Source organism: Sminthopsis crassicaudata, chromosome 3 (assembly GCF_048593235.1).
Source record: "Sminthopsis crassicaudata isolate SCR6 chromosome 3, ASM4859323v1, whole genome shotgun sequence".
In the NCBI taxonomy this organism is placed as follows: Eukaryota; Metazoa; Chordata; class Mammalia; order Dasyuromorphia; family Dasyuridae; genus Sminthopsis; species Sminthopsis crassicaudata.
Window position 1 is genome coordinate 56,871,085 of NC_133619.1, and position 18,393 is coordinate 56,889,477.

Consider the following 18,393-nt stretch of genomic DNA (forward strand, 5'->3'; position numbering starts at 1 on the left):
GAGGGAGGAAGGAAGGAAGGGAGGGAGGGAGGAAGGAAGGAAGGAAGGGAGGAAGGAAAGAGGGAGGGAAGAAGAGAGGAGGGAGGGAGGGAAGAAGGGAGGAAAGGGAGGGAGGGAGGAAAGGGAGGAAGGAAGGAAGGAAGGAAGGAAGGAAGGAAGGAAGGAAGGAAGGAAGGAAGGAAGGAAGGAAGGAAGGAAGGAAGGAAGGAAGGAAGGAAGGGAAGGAAGAAAGAAAGAAAGAAAGAAAGAAAGAAAGAAAGAAAGAAAGAAAGAAAGAAAGAAAGAAAGAAAGAAAGAAAGAAAGAAAGAAAGAAAGAAAGAAAGAAAGAAAGAAAGAAAGAAAGAAAGAAAGAAAGAAAGAAGGAAGGGAGAGAGAGAGAGAGAGAGAGAGAGAGACAGAGAGAGAGAGAGAGAGAGAGAGAGAGAGAGAGAGAGAGAGAGAGAGAGAGAGAGAGGGAGGGAGGGAGGGAGGGGAGGGAGGGAGGAAGGAAGGAAGGAAGGAAGGAAGGAAGGAAGGAAGGAAGGAAGGAAGGAAGGAAGGAAGGAAGGAAGGAAGGAAGGAAGGAAGGAAGGAAGGAAGGAAGGAAGGAAGGAAGGAAGGAAGGAAGGAAGAAAGGAAAAAAGATGGAGGGAGGGAGAACGAGAAAAAAAATAGCCAATATGAGGAAAAGGAAATTATAACCAGCATAAAGTTGATGGTAATTCCTCATTTATAAAATGGTTAGACTCCATTCCTTTTTAGCCATTTTGTGATACAGTACTGGACTGTGCTGATAGAACTTCTATCAATAGGTTGCTGGCAGGGTTGTTGAGAGAGTTAAATGAGATAATGGATGGAAAGCCTTCTGTAAACCTTTAGGAGTTATAGAAATGTGAGTTTCTATTATTATTATGGAACAAGAACAGGAGTGTAATTCAGATCCTTTCTCTCTAAGAACACTGATCTTTCTGCTACAAATCATGCCATTAATTTGCCAAAATCATTAAGTATGTTTAATTTCTATATGATGTTTTGATTCACAGATAAGTACAATAGTAAATTAATAGGTAATTGTCCTAGTGGTTCAAGTTGAATGTAGTAGGGCTATAAAAATCAGCAAAGGATCCATGGATAATGAACCCTTTATATTAGGGTTTAAAGAATGAATAGAAAGCTATTTGGTGAAGAACAGAATGAATAACATTTTAGTTAAGAGCTAAGAGCATGATAAAAAGTTTATATTTATATGTATATATGGCTGGAGTCAAGAGTTTGTAGGGGCACCAAGTATGAGATAAGACTGGAACAGAAAGAGGGTGCCATATTGCAGAACACTTGGAATGCTATGCAATAGATTTTGCTTGTCTATTGAAGGATTTTGAATAGAAAAGTGATATTACTATCTCAGTCTGCTAATTACTCAATCATCAAGTATTTATTAAGCACTTAATATATGTTAGACTATGGTAAGCCCTAAGAAACAAGTCCAAAAGTGGAAGTCTTTTCTCTCAAGAAACTAACAGCCTACTATAGGAAAATATATATTTTAAAGTCTATATTAAATATATGCAAACACAAATATAAGATAATTTAGCAGGACTGAAGCTAATGGCTGAGAAATCAGGAAAGGTTTATTGTAGAAAATATATTTGAGTTTAGCTTTGAAAGAAATTAGGAATCCTAAGAGAAAGATGTGAGGAGGAGATAAGTAGATAAAGTCAATAAAGCTATGTATAAGATGGAATGTCAGATGTAAAAAAGTAGCAGGGCTAGTATAGATAGACTAAAGAACAGTAGGGCAGCTAGGTGGTACAGTGTATCCACTGGTAAACAATGAGCTTGGACTTTGGGAGTTTGTTAATGAGTTTAAAATTGGACTCAGATACTTCCCAAATGTATGACCCTGTTTACCTCCATTTAGTCATCTGTAAAATGAGGTAGAGAAGGAAATAGCAAACCACTCCAGTATCTTAGACAAGAAAACACCAAATGGGGTCATGAAGATTGAGACATGACTGAAAAGAACCAAATAACAACAAAGGAGAATAAAATATGTCAAGGAAGGTAGGACGGATAATGGTTCAGATAGCCTTTAAATGCCAAGAAAGGCATTGGTATTTGACCCTAGGGACACATTGGAGTTTACTGAAAAGAGGATTAGTACTGTCAAACTTTTAAATTTTGGCCATTGTATGGAGGATGTTTTGAGACAGAAAGAATTACTGGAGGTAGATTTTTGTGAAAGAATGTCTAGATAAAAAATCTGACTTTAATTCTAATGGGCTAAGTTCTACCAAAAGGATATTTGCTTGTAATTCCTGGTGGTTAATAATAATAATCCCCTTACACACATCCCAGGAAGTAATTAATCATTAAGATTATAATAGCTGTTTCTTTCTCTGGCATATTCTATTATGTGATTAGAATTATTATCTCAATATTATCCTCACTGATATATCTCTGCAATGATTTTGAGTATTTCTATTACCATGTTGTCAAAATTTTCTCACTTTAATATGCATCTCTGGCTTGTGCATTTACTCACTACCAAACACCAAATGTGTTTCTTAATACCATCATTTAACAATGTAGGCCTAAACATATTGAAGTGACTTGCAGGTGGAATTGGCCAGAAGTCTTTTAAGTTTGTTTTATTTTACACATTTAACATTATCCCTTTAAGGTGTCTGAATGAGCTCCTTGAGATTAGATGTTGATTCATCTTCTCTTAGGAGAAATACTAGGAATGTAATTTTTGCACTGTAAACAATTAAGCTGGCATTTTGTATTACTCTAGGCAATTTATTGAACATGTCAAAATAAAGAAAGCCTCGTGTTAAGCAAAAAGCTTTTGTTCAGGGCTCCTTACACCAAGTGATCTGATCTCAACTATAAAATAAACTACCACAAATATGCTGCAGAAATTGGAACAGGGACTTTTTTTTTACAAAGGCTTCCTTTTTCTTACATGGACCCAACAATAAAGGAATCAAGCATAGATTTGGGGCATTGGGATGGGGCTAATTGTGCTCATCTTGTAATGATGCTGACATTCAAGATGAGCCCAAAAAATAGGATCCGATGTGAGCATGGATTTTCCTAAAGACGCACAGAAAACTTGTTTGGCCAAAACTCAGACCACAGAAACTCCCATTCAGTATTCTTCCTTCCCTATACAACTCCTAGAGCATAAAAGAAGCCTGGCATACACATTACCAATTCAGCATCTTGGCATATTTTCTATAGATTTAACACTCTCTCTCCCCTTGCTTCAGAAAATGCTTTTCCAGGTGATGTTTATGTTTCTTGCTGAAAGATTTTTTTTTCAAAAATCCTCCTAATTTGATGGTAGAAACCATTCTTTGGGATTATGTTTGGAAGATTTTTATTTTGCTAATATTGTATTTAAAAATGAAGTTTTAGCATAAAGCTAAAGATTTTTATTTTTAAAGGATGGGCTGATTTTTTAGAATTAAATGATGATTCACCGACAGCCAAGTATCATTAAGTTAAGAGCTAATTGGGATCTCAGCATTCTCATTTTACATGTGAAAAAAATTTACTTTGGAGAAGTTAAATAACTTACTCAATATCACACAGGTAAGACAGTTCAACTCACATCCTAGGACTTCTAATTCTAAATCCTAATTGATTGCTGCTTGGAAGATGTTTATATGCTACAAGAATATAGATTTTTCACAATGGGAGTCTTCTTCAAATGAAAGAGTCTAAGCTTCATTTTCTTTCCAATTCTCATATTAGAATTAAATATACCTGGAAAGAATGGATAAGAAAATTGAAAAGAAAACCCTTGATGTTTTTCATTATCAGAGCTGGAGGAAAATTTCATTTCTATCCATAAATTCCACTCCCCCTTTCTCCCCACCATGCAGTTCCTCACACACCCTACTCCTCAAATGAATACTTAAGCCTCCAGACTCGGAGCACTGCACAGTTTCTAAATCGGCTTTCTCTTCTTCATAGTGAAAACAGTTGTACAATGTTTGGCAACGAGTGAATGAAAACACAGATGTACAAACCAGAGACTTGTGAAGTGTAGAATGAGAAAACCCTTCTTTGGTTTGAATTTAAGAACTTAATCACAATTTGTGAGCCCAATTTGATTCCTTTAATAAGGAAAGAGGATCACAGGATTTCAATGAATCTCACCTCAGTCAATTATTCAACTGCTCTGAAAAATTCCCTATGAAATCTAGCCAAGAAACTGACTAGAGGGTCAAGGATTGGGATATATTCCTAGGGCAGACTCAGACATGATAGAAGGTAGATGGTTTTGAAAGAAGCCCATAGTGGCTAAGACGGTTTCAGGAATTAATGTGCTGAAAGCTGAATTGCATTTCTGTGTAAATCTGGGTATAATGAAGATTTCTAAATGGCAACTTAGATTACTGTTCTGAGGGGGAAAACAATTCAAACCAGATTCCACTTCAGGTTTAAATTCCTGAATGAGTCATTATAAAGTTATTACCTAAAAATGAAAAATCCATTTCTGATACCTCATTGAGACATGGAAATAACCCTTGGTTCTCAAAGGTCATAAAGAGAATACCCTGATAGGCCCTTCCAAAATAGAAAGTCTTTTGGTACAGATCTTACAGGAGGTAGTGTATTTATCATAGCAGGATCAGATGGAGAAACCCATGGCTTTTTGTGCTTAGATCATAGGACGTTTTCAAGATAATCTTACCAAAATGTAGAGAGTGATGACCTCATATAGAGAGATGAATCACCTACACCAACAAAATTTCAGATCCTTAAAGTAACTGTTTTTTTTTTCTTTAAGAAAGGAGAGCAGTTTAGAACTGCTAGTTCTAAAGTCACTAAAGTCTACATACCTTGTAATCCAGGTCTACCACTACTAGAGATAGAGATGGGTGGAATCTGGGAGATGGATTTATATAATACCTACTGGCTGCCAGGCACTGCACTAAGTGCTTTACAAATATTAGCTCATTTGATCTTCATAACAACTAAAAACTATTACTATCACCATTTTATAGCTGAGTAATTAAGTGACTTGCCCAAGGTGAGACAACTAGTGTCTGAACCCAGATTTTAACTTCAGCTTCTCCTGAGTGCAGGCCTAGGGAAGGAAGGAAGGGAAGGAAGGGAAGAAGGAAGGAAGGAAGGAAGGAAGGAAGGAAGGAAGGAAGGAAGGAAGGAAGGAAGGAAGGAAGGAAGGAAGGAAGGAAGGAAGGAAGGAAGGAAGGAAGGAAGGAAGGAAGGAAGGAAGGAAGGGGAGGAGAGAGGGAGTGTAAAGGAAGGAGGCAGAGGGAGGGAGGTGGGAAGAGAAAAAGGAATGGAAGCAGGGAGGAGATGGGAAGGAAGTATCTTTACAAGGAAAAAGAAAGCTTTACATAACTGAGATTGGAAATCTTTATTTTAATTGCTGTTTCAAGTTTCGAATTGTTTTTTAATTTTTAGTTCTTGTTTTGAGTAGCTGAAAAAAAACAAAGTAAATCATTACCATCAGTAAGCTTTACATCTAACTAGGCTAGTTCTTGGATAACAAGCATATAAATCATTACTAGAACAAACTCAAAAGCTTTCTTGATTGGTTGGAACTGTCAGAGCTGAAGTTCTACTGGAATAGCATTGAAGAGCCTAAGAACATCTTTATAATATATTTGACATATGCCCCCTTTTTCCTTTGACACTGCCTCTACTCTGCACTCTCATTACCTCCCACTTGCAATAGCATGCTTTGGGGCTTGGGGTGTGGGAAGGGGGTCTAGAAGGGGAAAAAGGGAAAACAGTCTGCCTATCTCAAGTGTTTCCCTAATATAGTCCATCTTCTGTTTAGCCATTAAAGTGATTTTCCTAAAATAGCAGTTCTAACCATGTTCCCCACCAACTCCATAACTCCACTGACTCTCCCTATCACTTACAGAATTAAATACAAAACCCTCTATTTAATTTTCAAAGCCCTTCATAATCTGTTTTCTCCTCTATGTTTCCAGAGTTCTTATACCTATTCCCCCTGACTTCCCCCAAGGTATCCAGATACCCAAGTGATACTAGTCTCCTCACTATTCCTCAAATGAGATGCTCCACATCCATTACTGGGCATTTTCAGTAGTTGTCCATGATACCTATAACACTTTCTCTTCTTGTCTCTGCCTCTTGATTTCCCTGCTTTCCTTAAAGCCTCAGCTAACTTCCTATCTTCTATAGGAAGACTTTTCCAAAGCCCCTTTCAATGATAGTGCTTTCCCACTATTATCTCCAATTTATCCTGTTTTTAGATTGTACATAGATGTTTGCATGTTGTTTTCCTTATTAAACAGTAAACTCCTTGAAAACAGGATCTCTCTTTCTCTCTTTTTGTATCTCTAGTGCTTAACTTGGCACATTGTTGTTTCACTATTGTTCAGTCATTTTCCAGTCATGCCCAACTCTTCATGATCTCATTTGGAATTTTCTTAGCAAAAATACTGGAGGGGTTTTCCATTTCCCTCACCAACTCATTTGACAGATGAGGAAAATGAGGCAAGTAGAGTTAAGTGACTTACTCAGGGTCACACAGTTAATTAGTATCTGAGGCCATATTTGAACTCAGGAAGGAATCTGCCTAATTCTAGCCCCTGAACTCTATTACTGTGCCACTTCACTGTCTATCTTAGGCACATAGTAAGCATTTAATAATTGTTTATTGGATAATTATTCTATGATAAATCAGAAGAAATAAGATATACTGGATGAAACACTAAACAGACTCAAGAACTGAGTTCAAATTCTTCAATAGACAATATCAGCTAAACAAGTCATTGAACCTCCATGAGTCCCAATATTTTTGCCTATAAAATGGACATAAATAGCACTTACATTGCAGAGTTGATATGAGAATCAAATGAGAATATGTAAAACACTCTGCCAAACTTAAAGTAATATATAAATATTAGCTATTAGTTTTATTATGAAGTACTATTACAGGAACTTATAAAGGTAATAAACAAATAAATGTTTAATGACAGATTGGAAATCAGCTACATAGATTTGTCAAATTGCCAGTCATTTCTGATAGAAATATTTCCACTTAAGGACTGGATTGCACTCCTTCACAGATTCTTCCCAAATGAGAATCAGTCATCTCATTTCCTTCAAAGAACATCTTTAAAATACCAGATATATTTGCTAGTCCATTTACAATTTACTTGCAACAATTTAATTGCTTGTTATTGTCTAGGTTTCTCTCTTAGCATTGCCACTGTTTTAAGTAGTAATAGATACCAAGTATCTTTTCCTTGTAAGATCCCTGACAACAGACTCTGCTTTGAAATACATTATCACTCAAACAAATATAGTTTCCAACATATATCCCCAAAGTGCAACTACTTGTCAGATCTATAACATATTTCCATGTAATCTAACCCTCTAATTCTATTGTCTCTTTATAAAATAACATTAAAACAATTCATATTTCTTGATTCTATCAGATAATCTTCCATGCTTTGATTCTTATAATAATTAATAATTCTTGCCATCAAACTAAGTAACCACATACTATGTCTTTAAAAAAATATATAAAAGATCAGTTGAAGGATCATTCATCCTTTACATGTATAGCCTCATTTGAAAATATGCCTTTCATTCTAGGGTTTGATTTTGAGTTGGGTTTTTTTTTAAGTCCTTTTAAGTTTTTTACTCTATTTTGAAATGTCCTATTTTTTCAGCTGTTTCGATGGTTATCATCTTTCCTCTTTTCTGAGGGAAAAGTTATGTCATTATTTAAACTAGGTAATAAAACATTCATTCATTCAGCATATATTTATTAAGTATATATTACATGTTATATTTGGTAAGTTCTGCTTTAAAAGACTTTTCTCTCTGGGGGGTGAAATTGAAACTCCCATATGTGGCCATCTATGTACAAATTGGAAATGTAAGATTCAAAGTGTAGATATAATATGTTGTACTGGCGGAGTCATTAATTCTGACTTCAAATTCTGTCTCTGATACTTAACATTGGGATGACCTTGAGAGAGTCAATTAATCTCCATGAGCTTCATTTTCCTCATTGTAGTTTCTAACTTACATCTCTGGTATATGACCCCTTCTCTCCAGTCACACAACTATAGCCCTAGTTCAATACCTCATTATTGCTTATCTGGACTTATTGGTCTCTCTGGACCTTAAGTTTCTCTCCACCCTAATTCATGTTTCACTCAGCCACCAAAGTGATTTTCCTAAAGTACAATTCTGGCCATATTCTCCTCCACTATTCAGTAAATTTCCATAGTTCCTATTACTTCCAGAATAAAATAATATTAATATTAATAATGATAATAACATCAAGCATGTATAGGCTTTTTACTTGCAAAGCACTTTACATATATTAATTCATTCAATTCTCACAACAATCCTGCAAAGTAGATAACATTATTAAATCATTTTTACAAATGAGGGATCTGAGGCACAGAGCTGTTAAATGATTTACCAAGAATCACATAGCTTCTAAATGTCTGAAGCAGAGGTTGAACTTAGTCCTGTCTAATTTCCAAGTCCAGTGTTCTATCTACTGTGTCACCTCATTACCTAATAATACACAATATCTATTTTGTATTTATATTTTTATACTGTGTTCCCTCCTATACCTTTCCAATTTCTTTATTCCCCTTCTCTCAATCTGTGACCCTGCAATGCTAATTTATATGGAACTCCTCCAACCTGATCTTCTGCCTCTTCTCATTGTACCTTTGTCCTTCATGAGGGGAATAATGAAACCTTCACCCCCAGACTACTACCTTACAGGGAGCCCTTCATGTCTGTGTTCAAATCCCATTGGGTACAGGAGATCTTTTCTGGTACCCCATCTCTCAGGGCCTTCCTCTCTAAGATAATCTTCCCTTTAGTTTGCAAAAATCTGGTATAGACCTAATTATTTACATACTATCTTCTGCATTAGAATGTTAGCTTTTGAGGACAAGAACTGTTTGGATCTTTCCTTGTATAATTTGCCATGGTGCCCATCATGGAATAAATTTGTAATAAACCCTTTTGAAATTTGATTTGGACAAGATGACCTTTGAAGTCATTTCATGTTCTAAATCTAGAGATCTTGGACTCTTCTAAGGTTGGGTCCACTTCTATCAGAAGCCCAGAATCTACCAGATCTGACTCTGCTTCCATGGATTAGTGACTTTGCTCTATACTCATTCCTATCCTGATATTTTAAAAGACCTATCTATGACCTCATTTATATGGAAACCCCCTCCTCTGATGCATAAAGGCAATTGATCTGCAATTTGTTAATAGAACCTTATTTTCAGGCATATTTTAGAATTTAATGCTTTTTATAATCTTGTCTTTTCCTGTATTTTTCTCATAGATTAAGTCATAATCTTGGAGTTATAAGAGGCCTTATAGGTCATCTAGTCCAATGCATCTCATTGACTTTCTATAGAGAAATAGTGAGGGAAAAGTGAAACAAATAGTCCAAAGTTAGATTTAAATTCAGATTTTCTGATTCCATCTTTGTTAGAGACTTTCCTTCTGAGCATTGCCTTGACTTTCCTTTCTTCTATTTTACCTCCACTGTAACTTATAAAGCAAGAGTATTTTAGAAAATATATAGCAACTAACTCCTTGAGGAGGGGGGAAGCATACTTTTAATTTTAATCAACATTATTACCACTTTCTCCATTACTTCCTTAAAGTTAGACAATCACAATAATAGATCTAGCCTTTATCTGCAGCATTTGTCCAATGCCCAAGGTATAAATGCTCTTAGTAAAAATTTAATGATCAACTCTTGAAAGGTAGTTCAATCTGCCTTCAGTATACCCCTGCAAATGCACCCAAAGTGGAAATATGAAGTTTGAGATTGCTCTGACTTGAGAAGTCAGTGAGAGGAAAAGTCATCGTCTCTGATGTTCTCTTCTTATTGAATCAGACTGGAGTATCCTCAGTGCTGGAGAGAAACATTAGAAAGTAATTAATGGAGCAGCAAAGTGGAATAGTAAATAGAGCATGAGCCAGGAGGACCTGAGCTTAAATCTGCCCTCAGCCATTTACTAGCTGTGTGATCCTGGGCAAATCAATTAACCTGGATTGTATGTCTGTGTGTGTATGAGAGAGAGAGAGAGAGAGAGAGAGAGAGAGAGAGAGAGAGAGAGAGAGAGAGAGAGAGAGAGAGAGAGAGAGAGAGACAGACAGAGAGACAGAGACAGACAGAGACAGAGACACAGAGACAGAGACAGAGACAGACAGAGAGACAGAGAAAGAGACAAGAAGGAAAGAAGAAAGGAAGAAATAAGAGACTGGTGATCTATCTGAACTAACTGGGGTGAAGTACATTCTGTGAAGTCAAAACATCCGAGGAAGATAAAGTCAAAACAACCAAGAAGGCAGATAACAGTTCCCTTGAAAAGATTATGAGCAGAGGGGGGGAGGGGGGAGACTAAGAGCATGCATTTATAATTTCCTGGATCAACTTGGTTTCTGACAAAGAGGAGTTGTTGTCTTAATTATGATAGCATTTAATGATCTTCTTAGTTAGAGCATGTGGGCTGTGACAAAGAACAGAGAATAAGCTTCCATGCATAGCATTTTCCAAATGCCATAACTGGGAAGAAGAGATTTTTATGGTTTATGGTTTTTGGAAAGCATTCTGGGTTTCCTCTAAGATAATCAAAATAAGCCTGGATTAATCAGAGCATAATTAACAGAACTGATATTTTTTTTCCCTTTCCAATGCTCCAGTTTCAGGAATAAGAGGCAAATTACAAGAGGGTTAAATATGGTATTAAAATAAAACAATGTTGAGAGTATGTCCTGAGGGTGGTAGATGGCAGCCATTGAAAATTCAGCTTTGAGTCCTACTCCTTCTGAAGTTAAAGTCCTAGACAATGAAAATTGATATTCATAACTGTGACCCTGAGGTCCTGAAAGACCTTCAGTTTTTCAATGAGACTGCCTCTATGAGTAAAAGAAAAGAAAAAGAAAGAAATAAAACAGTCACATAATTACAGAGTGGGCCTAGCTTTGCTTACCAAACTGAATATTTGATCACATGCTATAAAGCAAGATGAGACTTTATAGATATTTTGTCTATCCCCTTCCCCTTTTTACAGATAAAGAAACTGAAGTCCAGAGAGATTGATGTTTTTAACATTACATTTTCTCTATTGCATTATGGCTGTCTACACTTTCTTTTTATTTCCTCCAAGCATACCAATTTCTACACCATTTGAATTTCCCCTCTTTTCTTGTAATTTGCCTCTTATTTCTGAAACTGGAAAAATAATATTCTTGTTTCCTTGTAAAAGCTCAACAATAGACTCATAAGTCAAAAGTCAGTACAGAGCAAATAAATCACCTAGTCCCATCTCTTCATTGTCTAGGTGAGGTAAATAATGCTCAGAAGATGAGGCAATCTGTCCAAAATTTCATGGAGTCTTAATGGCAAGATTAAGTTCTCAACCCTGATCTTCCAGTTGTAAATTGAACATACTTCTAGGACATGATAAAGCTAGGGTTTTATGAATTTGGTGTGTCCTTCTTTTGCTGCATAGATCTTCACACATCACAATCCTTCATATATTTTTTTTGCTTTTTTTATTTTTACTTATTTTAAGAGTTAATGTTGACATTAACCACCCTTCCCATTTGCAAATATTCAATGTTGCCTTTTCATTTAGGAGCTTCATAAGCATTTAATCATTAATTTAAATTTTATAATTGGAATATAAATTAAAAATATTCATAACATTATTCTATTACACCTATTTGATTTAATCTATTAAACTTAGTTTTTTAAATCTATTTTCTCTTCTCCTTTCAGTATTTCCTTTGGGTAAAGTCAAGAAAAGAAAGTTAAGAAAACTGCATATTACTTTATAAGACAATAAGGAAACTGAATAACTATTTATATAAAGTGAATGCTATAAAAAGCATAAGGGTTAATCACTGAGGTCAGAAAAAAAAAGAATGAGATAAAAATGGGAGATTTGGCTTCAATATGAGGAACATCATTCATAACTAATTGCCATTAAGTAATGGAAAGAACAGACAAGGAAGACTGGTGAATAACTATCTCTGAGGCCAGATTATGCATTAGTATAAATGGGATGATTCAGGGTGATTAAATTAGAACTTCCATGACATGGGGAAATTGAATAAATAATCTAAATGATACTTCTCAAAAATGCAGGCATTTATGAACAAGGTTGGCTTGATTTTGATTGGAAATATCAAATACTCCTAAGTAAAGAAGATTTATTGGTACAGCAGCCAGAGAATTGGGGTTGAAATCAGTTCAGCCATATGCTACCTTGTGGTCTTGGACAAAAGCACTTAACTTCTTAGCCTCAGTTGCCTTGACTATAAAATGTTTGGGAAGAGGAGAAAGGGGAGAGTGGAATGAATTAAAGCATCTCTAAGACCTTTTCCAGCCCTAAAACTATGATAATAACAAGCACTCATACAATGATTTAGGGTGCAAAAACAATGCTTTATATATTATCTCATTTGATCCTCACAATAGTTCTGTAAGGCAAGTACCTATTATTATTATCTCCATTTCGCAGCTGAGGGAACTGAGGTAAATAGAGACTGTGACTTATGCCAGACTCACATTACTAGTAAGAATCTAAGGTCAAATTTGACTTCAGGTCTTTAAGTCTCAAAGCCCTGCACTCTAACAACTCCTAGGACTTCCAGTGTGCATTTCCAGGAGTTTCAGAGAAACTAGGTGTCAGTGGAGAGAGTGCCAGGCCTGGGGGTCAGGAAGATTTGATTTCAAATCTGATCTCAGACACTTGCTAAGTGTATGAACTTGCACAAATCATTTAACCTCTCACTTTCCTCATCTATAAAATGAGGAAAATAATAGCAATTATCATCCATGGTTGTTATGAAGATCAAATGGTATAATAATTATAAATCATTTAGCACAGTGCCTTGTACATAATAAATGTTATATAATGTTAGCCATTATTATTAATCATTATTTTATTACACTGAAGGCATTTGGGGAGGGACAGAATTCATCCTTATTAGTTCCCTGACATAGTGTTCTATACTATTCTCTGTACCTCTTAGCTATGATCTTAGCTCTCGAATCTAATAAATATGCCAGTATCACAATAACGATGAAGGATCCAGGATAAAGAGACTTAGTCCCTCTTGTTATTTTTTTCACCTCATCTGAAAAAAAATATTTTTCTTTTCTTTTCTTTTCTTTTAGGCTTGCAAATTTTACAGTTCCCAGTGGTATGTAGTGAACTACAAATATGAAAAATATTCTGGAGACATTCGACATTTGCCACAGTAAGAGCCTTTTTCAATTCCTATCTTTGGCCTTTCAAAACTTAACTCCTACTCACAATTTAAGGTGTGGTCTCTTTGTATATAGGTGGAGCTAGGAGTGAGTTAATTCATAAAACTTCAATTGCCTAAACAACTAACAACAATGTAAACCTGGTGATGTATTTGGGTTTGCTTTTTCCCTGTATTCCCTGAAATCCGTCTGGTGAAGGAATGAAAAAATTGTCAGTGAAATCTGTGTGATCTCTTAGTTGGAGATTCTGATTTGTTTCATAGTCCTGATTTAAGCTGTCACCCTCAGATAAACAAGAGTCAAGAATGAGAAACTTGGAGCCAAAGATTGCCAAGGATCGAGTCCTCCAGGCAACATTCAGACTGATGATTTTACCTTTTTCTGTGCTAGGATATCAAAATGTTAGCCAAATGACATCAATCATTAGCACCATGTCCTGATGTGATTAACATCCCAAGAGAGCAAACAGGGCAAGTGAACAACTGCTATTTCCAAACCTCTGGAACCAGCTTCACTTGTGGGATTGTGGCACTAGCAAGGATTTAGATTATGGCACATCTTTCAGATTTTTATCTGAGGACCATAACATCCTAAATCTAGTGCTGAAAGAGATTTCAATGATCATATAATACAATCTCCCATTTTACAAATGAGAAAACTGAGGTCCAAAGAGGTTATATAACTTATCCGAGATGAATAGCAGAGCTTGATTAGAACTCAGGTGCTTTAATAATTTCATTACCTTGAGAAAGAAAGCTATTAGGAAAATCTACATGATTTATTTTACAAAGCTGAAGGATGCCTCAGAATCTGAAGAATTAAAGCATTAAATAATTAATATTTAAATAAATAAAGCATTAAAAAGTGCACCAAATTTATATTCACAAAACGGGTTTGAATCCTGTCTCAGCCTCTTTCTAGTTATGTAATTTTCAACAAGGCTGGTGATGAAGATGATGGTGATCTGGTGATGATGATAATGTTGATGATACTAATGGTTATGATGATAATAATGCTATAAATGGCAATTAATGGTGATGATGGTGATGATGATGGTGACAATGATAATATAGTGGTGGTTATCAAAAAACAAAACAAACAAACAAACAAAAAAACAACGATATGTACCTCTTCTTTGTCCCACTAGCATTTCATTTCTATATTTTGAAACAACAGAAGCAAGACCTTCATTTAGGGCCTTTTGCTTTGAGAGAGTTTGAAGCAATCATTCATTGATGAACCAAGAACTTTTGTACTTGAGTCCTGTTCTAACCAGATAGCCCATTTTATTTTATATTTTCTTTATTTCTAAATCGTGGCGGGGAGGGGGGAAGGAGAAGGAAAAGATTCCAAAGGAGAAAGTTTGTGAGATTTTTTTTCCTGAAAGATTTTTGTCTGCAGTAATATAATAACCTTATAAAAATCCTCTCTGCCTCAAGTTTTTCCCTTTTTTTATCCATCTTCCATATAATTGCCTAAGCGATATTCCTAAGGTATATCTATTATATACCTTATATATATATATATATATATATATATATATATATATATATATATATATATATAAGGTATAAGGTCTTATCATATCATTTCCCTATTCAAGAAATATCAATAGTTCCTTCTTGACTTTATATTCAAATATCAACCCCTCTGTTTGATATAAAAATGTTTGCAACAATCTGACTTTGGCTTATTTTTTTCAGACCTATTAACTATCACTTCCCCTGATATGTTATACTCTAATAATCTTATTAAACCAGACCACTTGCTATCATTCACACACAACATTCAATTTCCCATATTCAGGCTTTTGCTGGAAAATTATCTCTCTACATTTGAACCTTTAAGAATCCCTGTCTTTCTTCAAAGCTCAGCCCAAGTACAACAAACTGTCTTCAATTGCTCCAAACTCTGTCAGCTATTAATTCCTCTCCCATGTGAAACAGGTTGTATTGACCTTCTATTTACTTTTATATATTTTATGTCTAGGTTTTTATATTTTGTGTCTTGTAATAGCACCAGGTAAAATAGATCGTGTGTGCTGGAAGGACTGAGTTCCTCATTAGCCATTCTCTCTGTCTCATACAGGTATTTATTGTTTCTTCTGATAAAAAGTAAGCTCCTTGAGGATAGGGACTATTTCATTTTTGTCTATTTATTTTTAGCACCTCATCCAGTATCTGGCACATAAGAGATGCTTAAGAAATGTTTGTTGATTTATTTGATCTCTTTAGGAAGTGCTCCTCTTAGTATAGCAGTCTCTAGAACAGATAGAAAGAATGAATATAGAATCTGATAACTTTTAAAGAAATTTCTATGAATAAAATTCAATCAAAAGCCATTTTCTCTCTGATCACTAGGACATTCATCTTTTTTCAATAATATTTTTTCCAAACACATGTAAAAATATTTTGCACATTCTTTTTTTTTTGAACTTTGTGTTCTAAATTTTTCTCCCTTCCTGCATTATCTCCTTTCTTCCCAAGACAGCAAGCAATCTGATATAGGTCAATTATCAAGTCTTTAAAGATTGCTTTATCTCTCAAAATTCCATCAATACAGATTGAGAGACTTCTTATTTTTATTCTGTAAGCCATTGTTCAAAGGATATAAAATGAACTTGGCCAAATTTCTAACCATTAAAAAAAGAAATACAACTATGAACTTTTTTTTCTTACTCTGTGTCTAACCTCATATTAGTCAATATTAGGTGGGTCCCTGGTACATAGTAAATGTAAGTGAACCATTATGAATGACCATATTCCATGAGTCAGTTTCTCTATATTTTTCTGTTATATCAACCTTCCTCATTCAATTTTATCACATGGCATATGCAGCAAGTACAAAAGCAATCTTTTCTTTACTAGAGGAAGACTTCCCTTTTCTAAAAATAGTTCCATATAGTAGGAAGTGAATAGTCTTGGGAACAATGTTCTTGCAACAAACAGATTGAATGTGAAGTAGTCCTAGACGGAGTAGTTCTGGTTTCCTATTCACAGTAGAAGCATTTCATCTTCCAGGCTCTCTATATCTATTAAATTATTTGATGGCCATCTAAAATAACCCCACTCATCATCAGATCATCAGATATAAGAGGATAACCTTTTAGAGTAAAGAGAGGCTGGCCCAGTAACAGATGTATTTTTTTCATTTTTGTAATATTAAATTTCACTGATCAAAAAGAAATTACTTACAATAATTTTGAAAACCATAGAAAACTCTGAATCTTTATCTCATAGGCAAGAAAGATTCATCAACTAAGGGACATGACTAAAGAAATTGAACTAATATTGTTTAGGGCCTTTCTTGAATGTTTCCCCTCATTTAACTAAAGGCACTTGATACTAAGAATAAGAAGTTTGCTATAGAGTTACAAAATCTTCTTGAAGTGAACTTTCAAAGGGAAAACCAGAAATGTTGGAAATGATAATCAGAAGGGGAAAAAATGAAGACCATGACATTTATTATTACCTTAGTTTTTTTTTCATCACAACAATCCTGGGAGGTAGGTGCTTTTAGTTAGTATCCCTATTTTGCAGGTAAGGAAACTGAGGTAGACTTGCCAAAGATCACATAGCTAATAGGCAAGATTTGAATTCAGATTTTCCTGATTCCAGTCCAGCATTCTATCCTCATGACACCTAGGTATTAGAAAGAAATGCATCTGTATTGAGAGAATGTTTAAAAAAAAAAAAAAGCTACTAATTTCTTCTTAGAAGCAATATTTTTAGTATTTTATGTAAAGAAAACTAACCTTTTTAGCTTCATAGAATCATTATATTTTAGTGTTAGGACAATTGAGGAAACAGTAACTCAGAGAGAAGTTATGTTTTTTCTCCCTACTCATAAGGTATTCCCCTTATGCTAAACTAAAAGAAGAAATTTTGGGTGTTTTCTGGTAGAGTGTTAAAATAAGCAACTTGTTCTTTAGGTCACAGTGAGATTTATTATCCCATGCACAGTGCTTGATTTTGAAGTGGATCTCGACCCAAAAATTCTAATTCTGAGCATTTGGGGCTCAGTTTCAAGTATGGATAGATAACCCACTGACTCATGCTCTGACAGATACTAAAATGTATTCTACCTTTCATCAATAGTCAATCATGAATTGAGCATCCATGACAAGTAAGGGAAGGTCAACATGTCCCTGAGTTGCTGTCTTACTCTAGCTTTGATGCTGTTCTCATTGATGTTATTTTTTTTACATCAGCTGAATTTCTTAAAATTGTATTTCATGATAGAGTATGGAAAAAGTACCAGTTATAGGACATTGACAAAGATATTTTAAGAAACACTACACTGAGGGAGGCCTCCCAAACTTTTCTACTGTTTATTTACTTTTTCCTTTACATGTTTTATTGTTGTTCAATTATGTCCAAGTCTTCATGAACCCATGAACCATATGTCATTGGGACTTTCTTAGTAAAGATACTGGTGTAGTTTGCCATTTCCTTCTTCTTAATACTTAATTCTAGTCATTTCTAATTCAAAATTGTATTCCCCAGTTTTCAACACACAGAACTTTGGGAATAAGGCATCTTTGAATGAGCAGTTTTCCAATACATCAACTTAAATGTTTCAATGGATAGAATGCTGGACCTATAATCAACTTAAATTCTACCTCAGACATTTAGGCAAATCACTTAAACCCTGTCTGGTTCAATTTCCTTATCTGTAAAATGGGGATAATAATAGCAACTACCTGCACTGGTTGTTGTGAGGAATGAAGTAATATTTATAAAACATCTTATAATTAAAGAAATGCTAGTTATTATTTTATTAAGGAAATTATGATAGCATTCTCATAAAGGTCATTGAAACAAGTTTTATAGATAGATAGATAGATATATTCTTCCTCTAGCACATTCCATATTATACTCATGCATAGGAGTTCTGAGACTAAATTTCTTCCTCTTTCAGTCTTATATTCCCCAAGCACTAAATAAAATCAAACTTCTCTGGAGTTACCCATTAAGAGTTCTTAACTTTTTTTGTGGCATGGGCTTCTTTATAGTCTGACCCTTGGAACTGGTCTTGCTTATCGACTTCCCCTTTTATTTCCATTCTCATTTCAAATTTTCTTTGTTGATGTTGTTCAATCTTTTCCAGTTCT

General features: G+C 34.9%; 1 protein-coding gene across 5 annotated transcripts in view; it reads left to right on the forward strand.

The window, feature by feature from the left end:
• The window catches only part of DOCK10 (dedicator of cytokinesis 10), a 325,083-nt gene that overhangs the window by 161,311 nt on the left and 145,379 nt on the right, over positions 1 to 18,393 (forward strand). For all 5 annotated transcript variants that reach the window (XM_074298584.1, XM_074298583.1, XM_074298585.1 and 2 more), the window contains exon 4: positions 13,188 to 13,270. In XM_074298584.1, coding sequence (XP_074154685.1) covers positions 13,188 to 13,270 — 83 coding nt within the window. The remainder of the gene's footprint in view (positions 1 to 13,187; positions 13,271 to 18,393) is intronic.